At 38.4% G+C, this 15235-nt stretch overlaps 1 protein-coding gene and 2 long non-coding RNA genes across 4 annotated transcripts; 1 reads left to right on the top strand and 2 right to left on the bottom strand.

Moving 5' to 3' along the window:
- Window positions 1-1811: 1811 nt before the first annotated feature.
- LOC135437770 (uncharacterized) lies at window positions 1812-4468 on the bottom strand. Of its 2 annotated transcripts, none has more exons than XR_010437746.1 (3): window positions 4254-4468; window positions 2717-2942; window positions 1812-2113 (listed from the first exon to the last, which is right to left on the bottom strand). It is a non-coding gene; the product is annotated as an uncharacterized LOC135437770 (long non-coding RNA). The 2 variants fall into 2 exon arrangements; XR_010437745.1 differs by lacking the exon at window positions 1812-2113 and adding an exon at window positions 2613-2659.
- A 4558-nt stretch (window positions 4469-9026) lies between these two features.
- On the top strand, window positions 9027-9676 carry LOC135437807 (uncharacterized). Its single transcript, XR_010437754.1, has 2 exons — window positions 9027-9420; window positions 9477-9676. It is a non-coding gene; the product is annotated as an uncharacterized LOC135437807 (long non-coding RNA).
- Window positions 9677-11427: 1751 nt separating this feature from the next.
- LOC135437784 (uncharacterized) lies at window positions 11428-12166 on the bottom strand. Its single transcript, XM_064695849.1, has 2 exons — window positions 12095-12166; window positions 11428-12029 (listed from the first exon to the last, which is right to left on the bottom strand). The coding sequence occupies exons 1-2, from the start codon at window positions 12149-12151 to the stop codon at window positions 11493-11495; spliced, it is 594 nt and encodes a 197-aa protein (XP_064551919.1). The 5' UTR covers window positions 12152-12166; the 3' UTR covers window positions 11428-11492.
- Window positions 12167-15235: the final 3069 nt, after the last annotated feature.

A 15235-nucleotide genomic window follows, 5' to 3' on the forward strand; every position in this document is an offset into this window, starting at 1 on the left:
GATGGGCGGCGGGGCGATCCGTGCTGGGGGCGGGGCGGGCCTTGTACCGCCATTAACTTGCACTTAATTTGATTAACCGAAAGCCGATGTTTACATGCGCTGCATGCCAGCATATCTATCAAAAATGAGGCGAATACTTGTATTACTTTGGCGCATAATGGGCTCCCAAACCTGAAGACTATGTCTCTGAGATTCGCAGGGATTGCGACTGGATGGGCACAATTGATGGCTGCAGTGGCTGCTTTGAACTTAAGCAGCAAGCTTAGTGGGTGATTTGTGTAAATAATTTATGGCATTTACATACTTAAAAAATCTTTATGTATCGCATCCATGGGCGTGAGGCTCTAAGCCCTGAGGCTGTTCACTGAGGTGAAAGGGGAGTACATATGCCCACACATTGTTTCGCACTGCGACTTTCAATCGATTTTTGGAGATTAATTTCTTATTTAAACTACTTTTGTAACCTTTGTAGAGAGTTACAATGTTGTGCGGGTATTTAATCTTTGATGTGCCGAAGATTCCCGTTTCAATTACTTACCCTGCACTCTTTAATAATTAACTAATTTATTAAAAGGGTTGTGTGTATGTAGTCAAAGTGATTTTCATGGCTCTTCATAAAGCATAGATCACCCTTTCTGGGTGGAAAATGGGTGGAAAAGGTTGCCTGAGTGAAAACTAAAATGTTTGGCTTCAAGCGCATTTTCAAAGCTCTAAATAACAAGAAAATGAATAACTGTTTCAACGATTTTTAGAGTGATTGCAATCTTTTGCAATTCTTCCAATTGACTATAAATTAATTTTAGGATGTGTATATTCGGGACAAAAGGTAAAAGTGGTCGAATTTATAATCAGTTAAAATAAAATGGCGATTATTATGATGTCATTTGAGATTATTATACTTATTTATCACAGACAACCCTGCAATGGGGAATTAACCCGTCATAGAACATTAAATAAAAGAAGAATCGAATTTGAACTTGACTGTTGATGAGGAATGTGTAAATTTGATGCTGTATTTTGAAAATGTAGTTATGAGTTCATGTTCATTCACAAATTGTTTAAGTAAACGGGCGGGAAATTGATGTCTTAGTAATGTTTAAAAATGAGAAAAGACATTTTTTGAGGGGTGCGAAGCCGGCCTTACTCAATAGTTGACTGTAACCCATGAGTTCTTATTTGTACGCAAAATAATTAAGTCTCAAATGCGGAACACAGCGAAGCCGGCTGATCAGATATCCTAAATCGGATTAGTAATAAATTACGGCTAACAATATTGGAGCACATTTTACATTCGATTCAAATATTTGCAATTATATTGAAATGCTAATGCGAAGGGTGCAAATGGGTAGCGAGCCCCTCTAAGTGTCTGTGGACTATTTACACATGCCAATAAATGTTGGCACAGGCGAATTTTCGAGCATTTGGCGGCGTTTTGCATATTCTTATATATTCGTTTTGCCGTTTACGAGAGCATTATAATGGAATGGAATCCACTTGAAAATAGAGCAATATCCACTTGCATATGTCGCGCGGACATTTTAAGAATGAGTCGACGCCATAAATATTATTGACGGGAGGGGTGGGACGGGGCGGTATCGCCGCGCCCCCTCCCATACGCCATGCCGCCCATTCGAGGACACAGACTATGATTGCGGCAAGCGGATGTAAAACCTTGGCAATGACAGTTTCGGGGCCCGTCTGTTATGCAAATGTTGGCGTATGCCTCTGTCTGTACTCGTAGTTTGTCCGACTGTGTATCTGTGTATGTGTGTGTGTGTGTGTGTGTATCGACGCCTGTTTATATGCAAATCTTTTATTTCGGTCTCGGCTGGCTGGGCCTGGCTTCTTTTTATTTTGGCTGCAGCGCCGCCTGTTTTATTTCTTGCATTAAATTAACATCAATAAAATGTGTCGTTTGTATTTTTTAAGTGTGTCCCGATGTCCTGCGTCCTGTCGCTGTGTCTGCCCCCATCCCCGCAGCGGTCTTCGTCTTCTGCTGCACTTGTCTGCCCATAATTCGCAGCTAATGCCAACATGTGCTGTGATTTGTCCACGGAGAACATTTGCGCCGCGGGTGTACTTTCCATATAACAATCCGTATGCCATATTCTCCCTACAGCGAAATCATCTATTAATTTTACTTTCAAGACATTTGCATAAACCAGTTGCCTGAGGCCAGCTGGCAAACCTTTTGCATGGATTGGTTAAGAATAAAGGAGAGAGTGTTAAATTTGGAAAGATTTCGCAATAGATGTCGATGTGCTACAAATATTATATTCTTAATCCATTAGATATGGGTGTACTTCAGTCTTCGTAATCTTTTCAGTAATGGAATCAATTTTTTGATATTATATAGCTAATATAGTTTTGATTTGTGTGTACTATATAGCAAACTTGTCTCTTTGAGGTAGCAGAACGTATTCAGAGCTAGATCGACTTAGTTTGACTTTCTGCTCAAAACAATATATCAAGAATAGGGTCGAACCTGCCTGCTTCTGTCTTTTTCAAACATTCGCCTTTTTACACATTTTATGTGGCTACACGGTATACAATTTAAAAAAAAAAGGGAGAACACTAAAATTAATCTTTTTCTTAGTTTTAAGGCGTTTCTTATATATTGACTTTCTGCTGATGGCCTGCTTTTCAAATTCTTTCATATCTAAAAGATCTAAAAAGATTAAAAGAAAGCAAAGTAATAATAATGGAATACACTTACAATCTAGTCAGACAATGGAATCTATTCCAGTACGAAGGCACGACGTCTAAGAACCTATTTACTGACTATCCATTGTTGGTCCTTTATATTACGGCTGGTGTCCTCATATTTCTAGCCTGCTGTTCTCGTTGTGGTATGTTAATTTGGTTTTCACTGATTGTTCGTGGTTCAGCCGAAGGTGACTTGGAGTAACAAACATATTCCCCAACCAGAAGTTTTCAATCTGCTGCAATTAAATACCGAAATTATCTGTTATTTAAAATTGAAGCTCATATCACGAAAAAAAAAGTGTTCTTTGCATTTCTTATCGGACCCATACAGAGTGTATTTCGATTCAGAGTGTATTATGCAATTTTTCAGATATCAGTAAAACAGTAAAACATGGAAAGATGCATATTTGACAGGTTCGTTCATTGTTGTTCAGGATAACGAGTCGGTCGGTTCGGTTTACTCTATATTATAGATACCATAAAACAGCTCCGACAAAAACGAGAATATATACCAAGCTTCGTAGAGCTATGTCAAAACTTACGGATCTCGTTATATACAAACATTTGGTTGTTATATTTAAGCCATAAACATTTCACAAGAAACGTATAAGAAGAAGATATTCAAGAATGAATTTCCCATAGTGTAGGGCAAACAGACGAAAAACGACGTACGTGCTTGTACGTGTGTGTTTATTTATATATATATATATGTGCTTTTTGGTATATACATATGTATAGCAGGAAGTTGTGGTTACAAAGTATTTCCCAGCCGGGTACTCGCGATTACTCTTACTAATCTTTAACAAGAGCTTATCAATATATATTTGTTTAATTCAAACTTAACATAGAAGGGATAATAGTTAAATAAAAATTAAATTCTTCAAAAATGTTGAAGTTGTCGCAGAATTCACTGCATACTCAGGCGAGAGAGAGGGCGGCTTTCGGAGGGCGTGGTAGACGGCGAACAAACAAATAAACATGGCCATGCAATATTAATATTTATGCACAAATATTGAAAGTAAGGCTGCATACAAGAGACAACAGAAAGGGCAAGTAATGGCAGCGAGGGATGGGGACGTTCCTGAGGGCGATTCGGAAATACTCGTATATCTAAGTGAAATGCTAAAAGATTGATGACTTGGCGTCTTTGTGTATGTTGGCTGGACGCTCGACCATTGCGTGAGTGCCCCTGTGTGTGTGTGCGTGTGTGTGTGTGTGTTTCACTTTTATAAGAATTTATGGCAATGGATGTTCAGGCATCGCTGCGTATACGCAATATTTTTATTTATGTATTATGAATCAATGCGTGTAGCGTGCAAAAGCAGCGTGCAAAGGGCCTGGCTATGAGTTTCGGGTAGTCAGCGTGTCAGGTCGGCATAAAAAAGTATATTTATATATATGTATCTACAAGATGCACACTAAAACAAAAGGATAACAATAACTTCTCGGCATGGGCAGGAGGAGGATTCGCAATCTTTACGAAGGGTCTATGGGGGCGGATTAGTGTGCAGGGCGTTGGATTTCTGCTTATAAATAAGCTCACTTACGGTAACGAATAGAGCGCACATAAAAATTGCATGAAAATGAAAGACACCCACTCGAGTGCGGACCACAGTCGCACCCGGAACACGACAATCATCCTGCAGTGGCCCACAACTGGGCCAAAAAGGCCGTACCGGATGCTTTGTTTTTTGTTTGTTTTTTGTACGTAAAAAATTATACTATTACAATCAAGTTTACGACTGCTATTTCGCCGCATTGCCTGACTGCCAATGAATATGATGATGGCCGGCCAATGATCAGCAGTTTGGATGATGATGATGATTGTGCTGGCTGTTCTGGCAATAAAATCAGCGAAATCAGCTTTTAGAGCATTTCGTATGCCCTGACATATATGGGCCAAACTTGACCTGAAAATGTTTAATAAAATAGTTTGCATAGGCAGGCTGAAACAATTGACCGCTGTTCAAATTTGGCATAAAAAGTCGTAACTCCCGAGGCAATACTATATCATTCTTTTACAATAACAATGACTCAAGATTTGACTTCATGCGTTAACAGATTTTATGCTATTTTAAAGGTATATTAACCAAACCCAGTTATTCTCCTATTGGAATTAAGATTATAGTTCAGATTAACATAAAATATGAACAATCAACGATTTTTGTAGTTTTCACCAGAATATTGTCATTTATAAGCTAGGATCTTTAATATTCGATATCTGAAGGAAATCTGCTCTTATCCTCATACTCACGCGGATATAATAAAAGCCATGCGTTAGATTTCGGTGTTTCGAACTCAATATATTGACAATATTTGCGACTTAGGCAAAAGCACACAATCTTTTACCATGTCTTGTTTCAGTATGTGTCTGAGTTCCTGAGTTTCCACTTTTCTTTTAATTTTTTACCCAAATCGCGGGAGTTTTTCCAATTTTGGCATTAGAGCTCTGATTTTGAGTTGCTGATACAGTACAATTACTAAAAGTCAGTGGCAAACCTTCTAAAATTTTTACCATGTCCACATAAGATATATACCTTGCTTATGAGCACCTCTCAGTATCATTCATTATTATCAAACACAGTACTTATTTGACTTCTCACACCCAACGGCTTGTTTTTACGGGTCATAATCGTTACAGATCAATGATAAAACCTTTTACCTTCTTGACATTGACATATCTTGACATTGGTGATACCCAGATTTTCTTTATGTGTACAGTTGGTTCTTTTTCTTCCCAGACAATCCCATGCTCTTCAGCTGCCAACGTTTACTTACCATACCATTTCCACATTTATTATTTTTATTTACCGAACAACATTTCATGTTTCTCTTATGCATTCGCTTATTGCCTGAAGCAAGCCCCACCTCACAGCCTAACTCACCCTCTACTCACCACACCAACAAAACTAGCACCGCCACAACAACAACGCCAATTTTGTGGGCTGCACTCACATATTTTTCTTCCCCTCAACCCTCTGCAGCAAGTGCACAGGCTAAAAAGGTTGCCAACAACAACAAGTTAACTTTGAGAATCGACAAGCGGCGCTTTTGACTGCCGCTCAGCTTTTTTTTTTCCTCTTCACGTCCCTCTTGCGCGCACTAGTGAGTGCTTTTTTTCGTGAGCTTTGAGCCACTTTTTTTCGCCACAAAAGTTTGCACTTTGACAGGCAGCCACGTGTATGACTATGTTGTGAGTGGTGAGTGCTTATGTGTGCCTGTGTGGGTCTGCGTGCGTGTGAGTGTGTGAGTTGAATGCGCATTCGTTGTCGCTTTGCCCGACATTCCCGTTGCCAGCTGGGATTGAATGCGGCTGCCGAGCTGCCAATAGCAACGCTTTTACTCGACTTGTCCAACAAACGTCGCTAATTCCTCTAAAAGTGGGCAAATGCTGCGATTAAAACGATGTCACAATGTTTTTGCTTCTGTTTTGGCCATGGTGCGCTCTTATTCTTATACCCTTACAAGGGGTATTATAATTTTGTCAAGAAATGTGCAAAGCATAGGCGTCGAAGTCCACGATATAAAGTATATGTACTTCTGATCAGTATCAACAGCCGAGACGCAGTCATGTTCGATAACGCCATGAAATTTTTACTTCGTCATTTTAGATCGTGACCCTGTATCATATAACTGCTATACGAACTATTACAAGTTTCACTATAAGCAGACCTTATCACTTATTACGTGTGCTCGTTGGCTCAATCTGACGGTTCCTATTACAGGATTTATTTAAGTGCCAATTTGTAACAATTAAAGACACTAAGGTTGAACGGACATACTGGAAGACGGACATGGCTAGATCGAATCCACTTGTGAAGCTGACCAAGAATATGCGATGCTTCCTTCTGCCTTTTATATGCATTTACACAAAACCATTCTACCCTTTCACCATTAAAAAAGGTATTCTCAAAAGTTAAAATAAAAAGATTTTTTTCTAACTATATGAGCGGAAAATAACTAATGGTTACAATAAAATAAAATTAAGTTAGAGATAAAAAAGGTGAAAAGGGAGAAAAGGGGGATTAAAGAAATAAAATTCCTAGAGTAACAGGCGGAAAGGAATATAGGACACAGAGAGAGAGAGGGAGAGGGTATTAAATAAAAATTACTTGAAAATACATTATATAAACAGGAAGAAATAATGCATGAGGGTAGTTTTTTTTGCCTGTCTGTCTAAGCTATGAGTCTACTTATAGAGAGTTCATCTGTTAATCTGTCGTGCATGTCTTCCTATAGAAATGCGGGGCGATAGAACAGAAAATTGCTAACAACCTAAAAGAATCTATGCTGACAACAATCAACTTTCTTAAGAAGACAACATAGTAAGATTAAACAGAAGCATTCAGGAGTACGTTGCCAGTCAAAGATTGGGATCTCAGTAAGGCCAATTGGTTATTCGTATACTGTGAACACGAGATACATGAGCAATATTCCAGAATAGGGCTTACAAGTGAGATGTCCACAAGTAATGCGATAAAGCATTCGTTTAATGCCTTAGACCAGTGCATAATAAATCCAAGTACACCTTAGCTCCATTACAAATAATATAGATATAAATGTAGATTTAAGGTATATATAAGGATTGCATATATAAATATTCATACTTAAATGGATAATCACAATTAAAATTGTTTTTATTACTGAATATGCCATTTTTAAGCGAGCATTTTGGATAATTTTTAAAAATTTCTCATTTATCCATTAAGCAGCTGCTCTGGGTTGCCGTAATAGCACAAATACAATCATTACAATCAGAAATCCTCTTTCCACAAGGTAAACACACACACACTCACACACACGCGCACACAGCCTCACACGGGCAGCATAATGCACACACACGTGCGAACACTTGAAAATCTTTCAGCTCATATGAATATTTTAAAACTCGCTCGGAACTTATTCAAATTATGATAATGACGGGAACGGCGAGTGCTTTGCAAATGTGTGCTGGAGAGGGTTGGGCTTCTCACTCCCTTCTCCTCTCTCCTCTCTCCTCCTGTGAGTGTGTGAGTTGAGCGCTAACGAGCGGAGGTACTCGTCGACCCAGGCACAAGTCCCAGCTCACAATTCCCATCTAGTTCCCGTAATGCATTTCATTAATTTGTATACAATTTTTTGCGATTCGTCAGAGAAATGGTTCGTGGGCGTGTATGTGTTTTTGAGCACTCCCGTGAGTGGATCGCCAGCCATCATTAGAACTCACTTCATGACAAACCCCCCTCGAGAAGGAGTTGAGAGTGTACTTGACTTTGAGCTTCTTAATTTCTGCTCTGAGTAGACTCTTGGGACACTTGCGCAAGGCACATGCTGACATTTTGCTAAAGCGTCGCGCAAATAGAGAAACAAACTCAAAATTTAAAAGAAATCAATTGGTCGGTCTTGTTGTGTGTTCCGTTTCCTATTAGACGTCGCTGCCTCAGACTTACAGTTTTAGAGTCATCAGAAACATGTTAAAAAACGTTATTTTCTATATATTTACAGCTTTTTTATACTGTGAGCAGATTACTTGTACACTATCGTCTACATATTACTTAAATAAATCAAATGTGGGCATCTTCTATATCATCAAATAGATATAATCTTAATCAGAGTCATCAGATGGTCGGTTAAGTTGGTTCATCATTGAAAATCCTTTTCGGGTCAGACTTTTAAAATAGATAAGAAGCTTTTTACCATTTTTGATTAAAGAAAACGCAAAGACGTTGTTTAAAAAAGAACTATGCTGATTTTCATACAACTGACAAATTTCTCTATTTATAAGGGATATGGTAAAAATTATTTAGATACGTCAACACATTCCGGAAATCTCACCTTCCTTCGGGAAAAATGGGTTCGTTTTTAAAACAAGTGTTCATTCAATCGATTTCGAACTTGTTTTCAAAGCAATATGTAAAACATGATGTATCTCTTACCGATTTAAGGTAATCCCCCGCAAAGGGAAACTGACGCTTAAACCTTTTAATACTTTGCTCCTTACATATGAAAATCTTATCAGCATCAGCATATTTCATTTAGCTAAAATAGAAACGATAGGTCGAACAATAAATTGTTGTTTGAAAAACTTTTTTGTTTTTCAAGATTCCTCTGACATGCTTAATATATAAAAACGAAGTTTGATCAATATTGGACTACTATATTATAAGCTCAGTTGAAACGAAAGATTCTGTGTGGAACAATTTCTTAAAAAATGTAGGAAACAAACTCAGCTGTAACACAACCCTTGACATATCTTCGGCGTGACGATGAAAGACCTTTCTTGTTTGTCTTTAAGTCCGATCTGCTCCGAACTAATTTTAAAAACTATGAAGTAATTTTAAGGAAAAACAATAATATATGCTACTGTATATGAACATGTTTCTTTAAATGGGTTGTTCTAGAGTAAAAAGTGTGCTTTGTGTTTAAAATATTTGTTATTCGAAAAGAAACGTTTCAAATTGTTGCAGAAACACACTGATTTGAAATGAGTGCTATGAGGCAGTTTGTCTTTAGACCAACAACAACAACAACAACAACAACAACAACAACAACTGAATGCCCCGAGCAGAGAGCAGCGCGTGCAATTGAAACTGGAACAATCATATTAATCGTTCTTACAAGCTTATGCGCTTTCTTTGGCCTGTGCTGCTTGCCATTCCTGGTTGGGATTTGCTGTGGCCTGGGCTTGTGTGGCACAGAACGTGCCTACAATTATGGCTAATGCTTTTGAGCTGAGTAAGTGAATACTCATGCATGCAAGGAAGTCTTCATTAATCCACGCTCACTTACAGATCACTGAACACGAATGTTATATTCAATATATAATGTTTGACATACCTTTTTTCGGATCTGTTGCGACTGCGTGTATTAAATCAGAAAATCGAAATCAGTAGTAGATATAGTTGGCCGTATTTATAGTTATATTTGATTCCTTCTTGCATCGTACAACTAATTTTTAATCAAAAATTAAACGTATTTCTCATAGTGAAAATGGCGCTCGTATTGTCAAAATTTTTTCTGTGGCCAATTTGGATGATTATCAGTATCTTCATGTGCGCATTCTGCTGCTTATGTCTTCCTGTCATTTGTATAGCTTTGATTTGCTATAGATCATGTAACCGAGAACGTTACTAAATATAAAAAAATAACAAGTATTTCCTTATTAAGTATATACATTTTTCATCGCGTTCCCGCCTGTGAGTTGCGGTATTTTTAAATAGCTTTAAATTCAATCCACGGTGAAACCGAAACGTAAACTTTCGATCATTAAACCTTTGACCCGTTTTTTTCATCGGATTACCCAAAAGCGTATTAAATAAATTTTAACAAGTATCTCTGAAAATGAGATTAAAGCCACTCCGATCTAAACAAAAAAGTACCAATTTGGTGGAATTTCCAAAATCGCTGAAACAAGTATTATGTAGGGACTTAAAAGTAAGTTTAAGGCTGATCGGACGAAACTTAAAGCTTCCTCCAAACAATCTGACCCGCATTTTTCATCAAGTAGGCTTCAACTTAGAGAAATCGAACAAAACGTAAAACTACGCCTAAAAATGCTTTGAATCGCTTTTGCCACAGAGGAGGCTTGCATTCTGCGTAATAATTTTTCATAAAGATCTTAGGTGCGAAAGCCAGCTATCAACTCTTTGACCTCCATTGATATCAAGATGGTATGGATTTTAACAAAATTGTGTAACAAAACTTAAATGAATTTGTACAAAGATCTTTGAAAATGAGTTTGAGGCCGATCGAAAGGTAAACAGAAAAGTGTCATACAAACATTTTTCGCGATTTTCCCACACTTGCAGGTGGAATTTCCCACGTCACATCCTAGCTCTTATGGCTGGGGTGTGCGTTCTTCACCAATATATAGAGATTAATAAAATATTTTTATATTATATACATTAAATGTTTTGATCATATTTGATAATTAAGATCAAAGTATATTGTGGCATATTTCTGAGCGCCATTGTGTGTGAAATGTGATAAAAAGAGTTCGTTGATATCCTTGAAGGCGGAAAGTAAGCCCAGACAGATACCCGAACAGAGCGACAGCAAATGTCGTAAATGCACTCAGCACTTTGTCAGCTCTCAGACAGATAATGCAGTTGCCATTTTTCTTTGGCCAGTTGCGTCTTCTTCTTCGCCGCCCTGCAGGTCGCCCGAGTGACTGCATTCCACAAGAGCAAGAGTTTTACATCTTCTTGGGGCTGTCTGCATTTTTCGGTGCCATAAAAAGTATCACTTTACTTCACAGGCTGCCATGTTGATGTTTTCTTGTGGCATTCTTGTTGTTTTGTCTAAATTTCGATGCTTCCATATTCAGTTTTATAATTTTTCCTCAAGTTTTGTGTGCTGCATGAAAAAGTTTTCATTGCCATAGGAAAAAGTTTGTTTTTTTCTTATATTCCCTGCCCGAGTTTTCTGAGTGCACGTGCACTTAGACTCTGTGGATTCGCAGTTGAAGAATATGCATCCTAAGTAACTTATACGTACAAGTTTGTTTTAGGTGAATATTCAAGTAATTCTACTAATTTGTCACGTCCAGACAATCCCTTGGACTTCTGACATATTTATTTGGATAATAATAAATGCATTAACTATCAAAGTAGTTGGCTAAGTGATCGATAGCCTGTGCTAGGAATAGGTTAAACATTTCTTGTCATATTTACGATAATACTTACATAAGAATGTTTTCAAACCAAAAAGGGCAATTGATTGTGTTTTATAGAAACCCGGGATATCTAATTCTTATTTCTAGAAATAAATTAAGTTTTATGTGAAAACTGTGTAAATATTCAGTTGGATTATCTCGCCAGCCAAGTAACAAACTCTCGGAACTTTTCCAGTTTCCTTTGACCGCCGCGTGATATAACGCGTTTCCATCTCAGCTCCAGGCCCAAACGTTCCTCCTGGTCCAGCGTGTCCATGTACTTTTTGAGCTTCTTGCCAAAGGATTTGAGTAATTGGGTGGATCGCATCTGAATCGTGCGCTTCCATCTATCAAAGCCAGTGCGCTGCAGACACATGGCAATTAATTGGATCTCAATGCTCGACGTCTTCTCGGCGACATCTGCATCCAGATACACGCCCACAATGTTATAGAAGGACTGCAGCGCTTCCTTTGTGTGGTTGTTGTCAATGGCAAGGAACGCCTCGAAGTTGCTCAGATAGCCGAGTATTATGGGGTTCTGTGAGTCCAGAACGAGCAGATCATCGACCACACTATCTACCAGCTCTGTGGCCTGAACCATGGCATGCTTCGTAATGGCAGCCAAATTGTGCTCCGCCTGGGCCGTCAAGCGGCTGCGACTGAGATCTCCGTAGCAGGCTACCAGGTTGAGCTGAAGCAGCAGCAGTTGTCAAGTGAGAAAGCCTTCTCTTACACTCAAATTGATTGGAAACTTACCGGCGATAGCAATACCAGTAGCCAGCCGCAGTGGACGAGTTGACTCTGCGCATTCATTCTGACAGCTTGACAGTCGGTTGTCTACTAAACGAGTCGCGTCTCAGATTTCCAAAAAAAACAAAAAAAAAAGAAACAAGCGAAGCAACTTGGACTGATAGCGTTATCAGGCGCATTTTCGCTTAGGGATTGCCTACATTTTGACATAACGATGATATACGATTGCGAGCATGATATGACACACGCCGCCCATGACGAGTTCATTTTGCCAACTCTGCGCGGGCGAAGATATTTTCAATTGATAAGCGTTAATGTGAATGTAAAAGGTATTTATTGAAGTTCGTTTGATTTGAATATTCAAATTTGATAGTTAAGTAAAACGATTAAATTGTTAACAGAAAAGTCGATTCCCCGGCCGGCAATGGCAGGTTTACGATATTGTATTCTGATCTTAGTCACATAATAATCAATTTTATTTGTATCTTTTATCTGCACATAGAGCAATTTTGATATCTTTTTACCACCACTTTCAAATTGAAGCTTCAGATTAAAGAGCTTTGTTTTCTATTTTATAAATAAAATAGCTTATGATCGATCGTTTTTAGAGTGATTTAATCGGGCGGCTACAACGTGGATACATATGTATATAAGGACTGCTATCCCGAAAATAATGTGTGATTCGTTATGCAATTCGAACCAGCTCCCTGCCTTTATGAACCTTATATTTTCAAAATTGTAATAAGACATTTAATCTTTAAATTTTTATGACCCGTTTTACTGATCCTACTGAACTCCTACTGGTTAAATGTATGGTTCGCTTCGGCTTCAGTTCGGATATTTTAGGAGGCAATTAGTTTAGTTATAAGTCCGATTAAAAATTGGAATATCGGAAAACTTAAAGACTAATTTGCAAATATACAAAGAGGCAGACGGAGTCTGGTATCAGCTTGTAAAAAATTTGCTGCATTAAACGTTTCGTGAATAAATTTTAAAGTACACAAAATAAAATTGTTGGCTTGTGAATAGAGCAATATTATTTGGGCACCGGAAAAATGGGATCAACATAAGAAGCTGAGCTGACCACTTTAACTGGCAGCATGAAAAATTGATGTGCCGCATCTAATCCAAATAGGTCGGGAAATGAAGATGAGGCACTCAAATGCCGCAGCAAAAAACAAAAACTACTCTAATGGATAAGCGGAAGTGGTTGCGGGTGCGGATAAAATTAATAATAGCGAAATAAAAGTTCTCTTCCAGCTGAAATTGCCTTTCGGTTGGATGTGGAGCTATTGTCCCCGCCTTGGACCCGGCCGCCGGCAAATGGCATGATGTGTGATAGACGTCGTATGTGGGTCAGTGGTATATGATGAAACTTGGCGGCATCATCATCAACTTCGGAAACAGGGGATAAAATGGGAACTACTCGCTCTTGCGCTGTCTGTCTTTCAATGGCTGCAATTCAGAGTTTTGAGAGCTGCCAAATCCCAACACTCGCCAGCCAACGGAATTGCGCGCATTTGGCTGCAATTTAAACTTTGATAAGCCGAGCTAACTGCGATAGTGCTGGCAGCCAGAAAAATAAAACCAACAATCATCTAGCTATAGAAACTGGCTGTTCATTGCGAATTTCAATTGATGACTCTGTATACCCTGTTCCATTTGAAATGAGCTAAGTAAACAAATGAGTTAAGTAAACTTTTCATTTTTGAATTTAACACGTATAAAAACACATTTCCACAAAACCATTTGATCTGTTTTAAAGGTAAAGAAATTTAACTTAAATTTATAACATATTCGCAGTAGTTAACCTTTTTAAACAAACCTATCCTTAAAGCTTAGCACAATTATGTTTTTCTTTTTGCCTTCCTTTTATACACCATATACAGCATATAATCGGTATATAATCAAACATTTACTACTAAACAATTACGACCGAAGGGATTTATACACACACACACACATACACACACACATGTTTGCATTTTTAATCGCATGCAGAACTCTCAGTATTCCCACATCAGATTTATTCCAGAAATATATGGCTAAGCAATACGCAACTCTGGCCCAGTCAGCCCCACCAGAGGAAAACCAGAGCTGAGGCAGAGGACGGCGGGGATGGTAAGGGGAAAACACAAGTGTTGTTGGCCCACACCTAAGCATGTATTCAATGCCACCCTTGGAGCCAGCCTGCGCTTGCATGCGAATTTCAATAACTTATATTCGTAACCCTTCCGCCAACTGACACTGAATATCAAATATGAGCCAAGGCGCAGACGAAGTACAAAAATTATTTGCATACTTTCTGGGGAGGCTTGGCACAAAAAACAAAAACAAAATGGAAAAGAAAACTCTAACGAAACAAAGGCAACAAAAAACATGCTGAAACGTTGTCTTTCAAGTGCCGAAAATAAAATGCTCTTCTACATATATTATATCAAATTGAAGATTATATAGTTCGAATATTTGGCACAAAACAATGCATCTACTACATTTTAGCTGATTATTAGTCTCAAAAATATGAAGAGTACAACAAATTTCGACAATAGTTTAATAACTCATATTTCGATCGATTACCACAGCAAGATCAAGCAAAGATCAAGAACTTAACTTGCTATCGATAGTTTTCTTGCCTATATGGTAAAGAGGCCTGATTTCGCCTACTAAGATCTATAAATTAATTCCACAAAATAAAGTGGATATTAATTTGCATTGAACACTTCTTTATATATACTCGGCTCGTCGTGCTGATTAATCATATAAGTACTCATTGTGTGGGAAATGCCTCCATCTCACGTTCCGTGGCAAAATTAAAATACCCTGTGCAAGGGTATTGCAAGCAGTTGGAGCCACATGTGGCGCTCTTTTGGTTTAGTGTGAAAAAAGCTAAAAACAAGCCGTTACACGCTTCCGGGTGGGTGCAAACAGAACAGTCGCCCCTCCTGCTTGGCTGTTGTGTGGCACCAACCACAGCACGCAAACGAAACGAGTTTATTTATTGCATTTGCAAATTTTACACAACATTTTGCAGTCGATGCTTTCCCTTCTCTGAAAGGTGTAACACGAGTTTATCGCTGAAAAATATTTACCCCACCTCGAACAGAAATTGATTCGGCTTATGTATGTGGAAGGCAAACTTTGCGAGGC

Source organism: Drosophila montana, unplaced genomic scaffold (assembly GCF_035044405.1).
Source record: "Drosophila montana isolate Dmon_TW-CO22-7 unplaced genomic scaffold, ASM3504440v1 contig_3833_1, whole genome shotgun sequence".
NCBI lineage: Eukaryota > Metazoa > Arthropoda > Insecta > Diptera > Drosophilidae > Drosophila > Drosophila montana.

Coding starts and splice junctions, on each gene's coding strand:
- LOC135437784 (XM_064695849.1), bottom strand. CDS start 12,151: ATGAATGCGCAGAGTCAACTCGTCCACTGCGGCTGGCTACTGGTATTG. Junction 12,030..12,094: donor TACTGGTATTGCTATCGCCG/GTAAGTTTCCAA, acceptor CTGCTGCTTCAG/CTCAACCTGGTAGCCTGCTA.